Source organism: Pteropus alecto, unplaced genomic scaffold (assembly GCF_000325575.1).
Source record: "Pteropus alecto unplaced genomic scaffold, ASM32557v1 scaffold21, whole genome shotgun sequence".
Lineage (NCBI taxonomy): Eukaryota > Metazoa > Chordata > Mammalia > Chiroptera > Pteropodidae > Pteropus > Pteropus alecto.
Window position 1 is genome coordinate 30,915,047 of NW_006436282.1, and position 9,243 is coordinate 30,924,289.

A 9,243-nucleotide genomic window follows, 5' to 3' on the forward strand; every position below is an offset into this window, starting at 1 on the left:
TTTTTTCCCCTAAAAGCACAGACTGAAAACAGGACAGCGTGCCTGGGTGAGTCGAGAGGTTCCTCCTAGTTTTTCTTTCTTCATACTTGATTTTAACGTCTAGATTTTCATGATCGGCACATCTATAGTGTTACGTCTGTGACGAGAAACAAAAAGAAGCCGTTTCTTTTTAAGTGAGTGGGAAGGAAGTGCCAGCGCCCCCTGCCCGTCCAGGGCTGGGCCTGGGTCCCCCAGATTTTCTGGAGGGAGGTGACAATGCAGCTGTGCCTTCCCGGGAAGCGAGCGGCTGCCTTCTGCCTTCCGGCGGACGGCCGTGAGTCTGCCTGGACTCCCTGCCCCGTGCTCGCCACCAGGCCCGCGCCTGTCTGCCCACAGGCCATGGCCTCCCAGGAGCCGTCACCATCCGTCGGTCCATCCCCTCCTGCCATCCGGCAGCGAAGGCTCTGACACTAGCCGGGGAGCACGTGGGCAATGGAGCACCTTGTCAAAATAACTGTGCTTTCCTCTTTCTGAGTTTCTTGGGCTGCCCCTCAGTGGCTGGGGTACCGCGGGGCGGACGTGACGTGCCCTGCCGTAGTGTCCTCGTCGGCATGGTGAGGGTGAGCGCCGCTGCCCACACGCAGGCGGAGTGTCGCCCGTAGCGGGTCCCTTTGCCCAGGCAGAGATGGGAGTTGCTGAAGGTAACTGTCCTGCACTTAAACGACGGTGGTCGGTGGTCAGTGGAAGAAACGTCCAGACCTGTAGAGTATTTTTACGAGTTTAGTTGAGCCCAACTGATGACAAATGCTGGGAAGCGAATTCTCAACGGGTCGAGAAAACGCCCCAGAGAATGGCAGTATCGCAGCTCGTTTTACACATTCGCATCGGAGGAGGAGGCAAAGCGGGGGTCTCGATGGCGGCGGGTGGGGGGTGGGCGGGGAAAGCACAGTGGCCGAATCTCTGGGATGGGGTAGAGAGCAGAATGGAGGACCCTCACTCTTACGTGGACGCGGGCAGGGTAGCGAATGGTTAATGTTTACGGCACAGGGAGACGGCCGAGGGGGACAGATGATAGCAGGGCTCCGTGGCTCTGCTCTGCCGACGGGCCTGGAAAAGATTACTTTGACCTTTCAAAGGTATGTTATCTTAGATGCACAAAGACAACAGACAGGCTCACTTAAGGTAAAGACTGACCTTTGTCAAGGAAGCTACAGGCCCAGGACGTGACTGCCCGCCATGCCCGCCTTTAGCTAGGAATTTATCTGTTCGGCTCAACCTGCGTGGTCACTTTCGGTCTGGGAGTCTGTCGGGCCAGCAGCCGGCCTCCCCTGAGCTCGTTGGATTTAGTGTGCGGCCCCTTGTGTCATCCACACGGTGTGTTAGTCGTAGATTTTCCTCGCGTATCTCATGCTTTTGGTCGAGTTCTAAAAGCTTCCTCATTACGGAAGTAGTACCTGTGCATCGTGAACATTTCAGAGATTCTTACATGTGTAAGAGAACAGTGGTGTCTCCACGACCCAAGCTCATCGCTGCTCGTAGTTTGTCACAAGCTATTGTGTCCATGCTAAGAGGCCCGTTCTGGTGTCCCACGTTTCGATGTAGCTTTTATTGGCTTGATTGTAATGCCACGAAAATGTTTTTCTCGAGTCGTGGGCTCGGTGATAGTATTGCTGTTACAACTTTTGCTTAAAATTCTCATCTTCCTCCTGGCGTGTAAAAAATGCCGCACAGCGCTCGCTGCCTTCGGAAGTGGCCAGTAATAAACCAGCCCCCGGACGTGTCTGTACCCGCGACTGCCCGGGGCCCGAGGACCTGTAATTGTTACAGAAAATGCATGTGCTCCATGGAATGCTAATTATTCATATTCGTTGCTTAAATCCTGCCCTTGACAGTCATTCTTCTCGAATTGCTCTTTAGGAAAGTGACTTTTCCTCTAACTGTCTCGCCAGGCAGGCTGTGCCTTTTCACGATCGACTTCTCTGTTACAGCGTATTTCAAATGACTGTCCTTTAAAAGTAAACAAAGCAAAGACATGGAAAGCAAGTAGGGGAAGAGAGGGAACGCTGGGGGTGGCAGATGTGGGCAAGTGTGACACGCGCCTTCTGACCCGAGCCTTCTGCTCCTGTCCCCTCTAGGACCAGGCGGAGCAGACCTCTGCTCACAGCCCAGGAAACCTGGCATCATCCAGCCCCCCAGCCCGGTCCGACCAGCGTGCCAGTCACCAAGGTGAGCAGTCACGGAAACTGGGGTCCCAGCTTCAGCCTCGCGACCATGCTAGGACGTCGCATTCTCAGAAATCGTTCTTGTCACTAGTGTACGAAAGTTTTAGCCTTTTTCCCCTTAAAGGAAACCAGATTTAAACAGGAAAACAAATGCTGGGTTGTGGGATCTTCATATATTTCCTTTCGATGAACCGACTTGAGTGAGCAAAACTTAAAAATCGGTCTCATGTGAGTGACCCCACGACCCCACGTAAGGGCAGCTCGGCACTGGGTCTGGAGGGCCCCTCCCTGGGACCTCCGTTCGGTCTCGGCGTGTCTGTGTTCACACTCGGCCCGGTGGTGTGTGTGTAACGCTCCGTGACTCTCTGCTTTTCTACGGTTCCTTCTTTTCCTTCTGGTTAATTTCTGATGGGGTCGTCCTCATGGGAAAGAAATAAAGGAGACCAGAGGGGTCAGGGGTCAGGAAATTAAGTCTCGCATTGAATGCAAGCTCTGCTGTGGGGCGACGAACCCGGAAGGGGAACTGGCCTCTGATCACCGGGCGGAACAGGGAAAAGTGCACGAGGCTGGTCGCTGGGAGTTTGGAAGAGTTTAAGTAGAAGAAACTGAAGGATTTGAACCGCTGGGAGTTAGAATGATTAGATTTTTTTTCATTGCTTGTTGAGAAAAAGACTGAAATTGAGTAAAAATGAAAGCGGGAGTTGAGCGTGCAGTTGAGGAGTTTTCTCGGGTACTAGAAAAAGTAGTTTGCTAAATGCAGTCAGGACTTTCTGCGTCAAGCATACTTTTGGGGTCACCTTTTAGAAAACTTTCAAATGAGACGATGCAAGGAAAAGAGCGTTGATTTGTGAGTATTGGCTCCGAAATGTAGGAAAACTGTAATTTATGACGTCTCGCTGCCTGCAGATGGTCTCGCTGAAATGAAAATAACCTACATTTTGGTATTAACGTTCATATAAAAGGTACGTTAAGGCCCTGATCAGAAAGTCAGAAAAAAACTGCACTGTGAGAACTTTTTAAAGCTTCTCTCTTATACTGTGTCTTTAAGTTGTCCATTCAAATATCGCGCAGATGCCACAGCTACTCAGGTCGTGCCCTTAAGGGGACTCTGTGGCACAGAAGGAGCAACGGGCTTTGCAGCTAACCCCCTTTCCAGCTGAAGCCGGCGTCAGACGTGGCCCAGCACCGAAGCCGCCTGAAGGACCCCCCTGCCTTTACATTGAGCTCAGGTCCCTGGGCTCCACCTCCCCGGGGAGGGCACCTAGGACTTGGGGCACCTTCTCTGCAGGCCTCAGAACCCCCCACACAGCGTACGAAGCAGGGCCCCCGAAGGGCGCGGCTGGCTCAGACGCGGGCAGACATTCCTACAGAGCAGGGGGCACGGCCGACGCCAGGGCCCACCGGGCTGTGGGGCCTCGGCAGCACTGATGGCACTTGGGTCCCCGGGAGTGGTGAGGGCCAAGGTCGGCGCACGTAGCCCGGAGCCGGGGTGGCGCCCCCCCTGCTGCTGAAAGGCCCTGGGAACAGCACATGTGAGCCCACGGCCAGGCAGCCGGGCACAGCTGTCGAGCTGGGGCTGACCCGCCAGCCTCGGCCTCCTACCTTCCACCCCCTCCGCCACACAGGGCCGGGCGGGAGGGAAAACAAAGCACGGCCAAGTGAGTCTGCAAACCTCAGCCCCCCGCCTGGAACGCTCCGGGAGACGGATGACAGAAGAAAGTCTGTAAGAGACACCAGGCGACACGCAGCGGGGAGCAGCAGGGCAGGAACAGGTGGGCGTGAGGGCGGGCCCCTTGGAAATGTGGCGCGTGAAATGTTTAGTTACCGGCATTTCAAGATTCGGTCTAAAGAGAATTAACGAGCTGCAGTCACCTCCCTCCAGCACAGAGGGACATGGAAAAACACGATCGGGCCACTGGACACGGACGCGGAGACAGAGAGGCGAGGCAGGGAGATGGATGGGGGGCCGGCGCGGGGCAGCGGGGGGCAGCGGCGGGAAGCGGCGGGAAGCTGGCTGAGCACCGGCCAGCACTGGAGAGACGGCCCCCGCACCACGCTCCAAAACTAGAAGAAAAAAAAAAAATGAGGAGTGCTTCACATGTGAAAGCGTTTAGCACCGTTTCAGAAAACAAGACGGGAGAAAAATCTGAAGGGGAAAAACAGATTTTCCAACACAGGCACACCCACGGGACTGACAGCTGACTCGGGCACAGTAAATGCCAGGAGGTAATGCAGGATTTTCAAAGGGCCGAGGGAAACAACTGCCCGGCTAGAATTGTATACCAGCAGCTCCTGAAAGCAAAACAAACAAACAAAAATGGTTTTGTTTTTTTTTTTTTTTTCCGGACAGAAATTCAGAAAGTCGGTAACTGGCAGTCCTCACGAGGAGAACGATTAGGGTGTGCGCGTCAGGAGGGGATGCGGGTGCTGGGAAAGGCGAGGAGCAGGGGGCCACGGGGCGCGGAAAACGGGGCGCAGCGTCCTGCCTTCTGTTCCGCACAAACCGCTAACGGGGGTTGAACTGCAACCAGGCGGACGCGGGATGCACGTGCGCGCCGGCCGGGAGCGGGGCTTTGTCTGCCGAGCGGTTAAATCATTATAAGACCCCGGTGAGGAGAAGTAGAATGTAAAGTAACTTGAGACGACACGGGAAAAAAAAAAAAACACACACACACACACAAAACTCTACTTAGTTACGTATTTTAAAATATAAGGTGTAGCTAAAATACTGACTGTAATTACTAAAAGAATATGCATGGAATCTGTAGTTTCCAGCCTAGCAGGAAAAGAGAGAAGGGAATCTACATTTATTAAAAAACAAAACAAACAAAAAACAGAAAGCAAAGAACAACACCAATGTCAAGAGCAGAAAAGGAAGAAGCGTACGATCTGAGAAAAAGGAAGGGCCGGGGCCGGGCCGAGGCGGCGGCAGCGGTTCGTGAGGGCGCCCCGAGCTCAAAGGCGCAGAGTCCGCCCCCAGCGCACACACACTGGACTCTTTTCTAAAACCCGGGTGCTTTTAAAGAAGTTGACTATATGTAGAAAGCCGTGCTAAAATTTAAGCAATCTGTTTCATGCAAGCCACGGTCTTTGACCCAGAGCGATTAAATCAGAAGTCAGCGGGGGAAGGGCCAAACAAAAGCACATTTTTGAGAAAAGTTTAAACGCGTGTGGAAACTTTAGCACACTCTCTGCTCCACTCGTGGGTTAGACAGGAGCACACCTCGAAACTATTGATTGCTGAGAAATGCAGGAAAAATGGACGTGCCGCAGGTCGATGGCCATAGAGTGCCGCCAAAATGGAAGTCGAGACCAAACGTCTAAGTTTCAAAAGAAAGGAAGATGGAAATTTAGAAGAATGAAAATTGAATAAGTCTAAGGAATGTGGAAGGACGTAATTACAGAAACTAAGATCAGAACTTATTGAAATGTCGAAGAAAGTATCAATCGTCGGGAACGAAATCAAAAGCCAGTCTTTGGTAAAATCTACCCGAACCGCACACCTCGAGCACAGACGCCCCGCACAAAGAGAGGCGCACAGAGACCCCAGAAGAGCGCGTCGGAGAGTTAACACGACAAAGCAAGGGAGCCGCGCGCGACTTCATGCCACTGATGTGACAATGTGAGGGAGGCGGACGATGTATCGTAAAAATACGAAAACAAAATTGCGACACCCGGCGCCGGCGAGGACGTGGGGCACCAGCAACCCCGCTCGCCGCCGGGGAGACTGCAGCGCGGCGCGGCCACTTTGGAAGACACTCCGGTGGCTTCTCGCAAAACTAAACACGCCCTTAGCGTACGACCCAGCAATGGCGCTCCTTGGTGTTGACCCGAAGGAGATGAAAACTCACGTCCTCACAAAAACCTGCACGTGGATGTGCACGGACGCTTTCTTCGTAATCGCCGAAACTTGGAAGCCACCAAGATGCCCTTCAGTAGGCGATGGACGAATAAACCGTGATCCGCCCGGACAATAAGATTCAGCGCTAAAAAGAAATGAGCTATCGAGCCATCAAGGCGTGGAGGCGTCCAAAAGGCATATGAGTAAGTGGAAGAAGCCAGTCTGGAAATGCCACACGCTATGATTCTAGCTGTACGGCGACATTCCGAAAGAGGCAGAAGTATGGACCTGCTTAAAAGATCAGCGGTGGCCAGGGGTGGGGTGGGATACGGATGATGAGGGGCGCGCAGAGGACCTTTAGGGCAGTGAAAATACCCTGCATGATACTGTGGTGATGGACATATATCATTAGAAGTTTGTCCAGCCCCTTAGAATGTCCAATACCAAGAGCGAACCCTGGGGTCAACTATGGTCTTTGGGTGACTACGACGTGTCACTATAGGTTCATCCTTGATGAAAGTGCCATCCTAGTGGGTGACATTGATGGTGGGGAGGCTGCGCCTGTGTGGGGACAGCGTACATGGGAGACCTCTGTACCCCCTGAGTTTGTTGTAAGCTTTAAACTGATCTAAGAAAAATAAAGTCTTAAAAAAAAAAATTAAAAAAAAAAAAAAAAACAGAGCCATTTGAAAGAAGAAATAACCTAGAGATTACCTAAGAAAACCAAGGCTGTTTCCTCTGTGTAATACGAATTAAACGTTACATGACGATGAGAGTAGTGTAGAAAACACTCAAAAGTTTGTAGAGCATCCTGAAGAAATAAAAAAGAGTAGTTGAAGGAGAAAAACAAAACATGATTGACTCTCAGAGGACTGAAGTCTTAATAAAGAAATATCTGGAAGAGTGGAGTCAGTTCAGTGCCGTCCCCTGAAAAATATCCAAGCGGTTTGCAGATGAGCATCACGGAACCTTCAAGGAATAAATAAGTTTTCTCTTTATATAAACTGTTGGAGGGGCCGAGGCCGAGGACAGCCCCCCCGCAACCCGCGCCCGCTCTCTTTGTAGTGTATGTGAGCTTTGTAAGAGACAGTACAAGAAATCCAAATATAGGCCCATTTTACATATTAACATGTAACCAAAAAGTCTGTAAAACAGTAACAAATCCAAATTAGCAGTTTAGATAAAACATAAAACCAACAAACGCTATGACCAAGTTGGGTTTATTATAACAACGCAAGGCTGCTTTACCGTCGCGAGACTGCGAACACATTTAACATGTTCAAAGATTAAAGGAAGAAAAATGACCATCTCTCCAGAGACGAAAAGAATATTTAATACAGTTCTCCACTTATATGATACAAAATGAACGACTACGAGAAAACTCTTAAAAAGCAGGACGGGAAAGAAACTCCTGTAACCTGTTGAAAGTGTCTCCGTCAGAACGGGCAGCATCCGTTGGTGGACCTCGGAAACCACACGAGAATGCCTGCTGTCACCAGTGGCCGTAGCCAGAGTGACAGAACAAGCAAACAAAGAGACGGAAATGCAAACAGCGAAAGGGAGAAATGGAGTCTGTGCCCATCTGCAAACGACATTATTATTCAGCTAGGAAATCCACACGGATACACGGATAAGCTTTTAAAATGAGAACGAGCGGGTGTTTCAGGCTGGCAGATCGGACGTGGGCATGGCAGATAAAATTCACGGTTACCTGACGCAACGGTGCAAATCCCACTTATAATAATAAAAAAAAAATCATAAGGCCTCTGGGAGCGATTCACCTAGATTGCCTGACATTATAAGAGGTCGCCAAAGGACATAAAAAAGGCCTGTTCTGTGATCAGAAATCAGAAGACTTAAATGGTGGCGGCGTACAAAACGATCTTCAGACTTAATGCAGGGAAAACCAGATTTCGGAGAGTTTTGGTGTGACTTGACAGCTAGTCCCTAACTTTAAGACAGACACACGAAGCCCAGCACAGCCGAGACACATCCGAAGAGCAGGGAGTGTGGACTGGGGGTGGCCCTTGCCCATGGCAAGCCTTGTGGTATAGGAGGCGGGTCAAGTACAAGGGCGTGTCGCTGATTCGCGGCCAAATCGACCAGAGGACCGGGGAGGACACCCCACGCCGAGCTCTGCACGGCCCAGAGGAGCCACACGGGAGCCGGAGGACACGGCGCCGTGCCCGTTCCTGCGGGGTGGGGGCGGCGGGGTCCCCACCGTGCTCCGTCATCAATTTCAGGTCCACTAAATCACGGCAAGGAAAAAACAAAATGTTGTTTTTTAAAGAAAATTTTTTTGAACAACAGGAATTAATGAGTAGCGAGAATCTTTGCCCTGAGGCAAAGAATTTCCTAAGTGAGACTTAACATGATGAATGTGGCTACGTCACAGACACACATTTCTCTGCAGACAGCAGTCAACGTGCTCAAAGGCACACTTCGGCCTGAAAGAAAGATCTGCCGTGCATAGAACGTGCAGGGGATTCGTAGGCTCGGTTTATTTTTTAAAATCCTATAAGTAAGAGAAACAATCAAATGGGAAAACTGGCAGAAAGCTTGAGCAGGCAGTTCCCAGAAAAGAGGGGCCACCTTTGCATCTGGGGCTGGCCCCGCGCCGCGCCTGGAAAACGTGGAAACCGACTCGGCCGGAGCGGAGGAGGCCGATGAGGTCTGCAGCGCGGAGCAGGAAGCACAGCTCCCTTCTGCCGCGTCCACGTGCCACGCGTCCATCTTGCCTCTGGGCGGACCCCGAGCCTGCGTGTCTGCAGCGAGCAGGCTGGGGAGCCCTCCTCCCCGCCTCGCAGGCCCTTCCCAGATCGTCTCTGTGCCTGACCCAGAGCCGTCTCGGCCAGCGGCCTTGGGACACGGGACAGAGTTTGACAAAGATACAGTCTGCTCTTTCGTCCTTCGCTAATCTTCAGGGCATCATCAAACGCTCTGATTACAGGCCTTGGGTTTGCATGACGTGTCGGGCCTGGATTCGGCTGGTTCTTTGCAAGGGTCTTGATGTTTAGAATAAAAGATGGGCTGTGACTTTCCTTGACCCGTTCCTTCCCTCTGGCAAAGAGGATTTATTGCTCTGGTTTTTATTAGTTCGTTCCTAATGTAAGCAGCTTATTTTTGTGTGACAGTTGCTAAACGTGCCTCACGGAGTTCCTAGCAGCACACCGAAGGGAAGAGACGCATTTCCCTTTGGAA

The 9,243-nt window shown here is 51.6% G+C and overlaps 1 protein-coding gene across 3 annotated transcripts in view; it reads left to right on the plus strand.

The window, feature by feature from the left end:
• The window catches only part of GRB10 (growth factor receptor bound protein 10), a 117,571-nt gene that overhangs the window by 54,623 nt on the left and 53,705 nt on the right, over window positions 1-9,243 (plus strand). For all 3 annotated transcript variants that reach the window (XM_015589510.2, XM_015589511.2, XM_015589512.2), the window contains exon 2: window positions 2,115-2,205. In XM_015589510.2, the coding sequence (XP_015444996.2) occupies window positions 2,115-2,205 (91 nt within the window). The remainder of the gene's footprint in view (window positions 1-2,114; window positions 2,206-9,243) is intronic.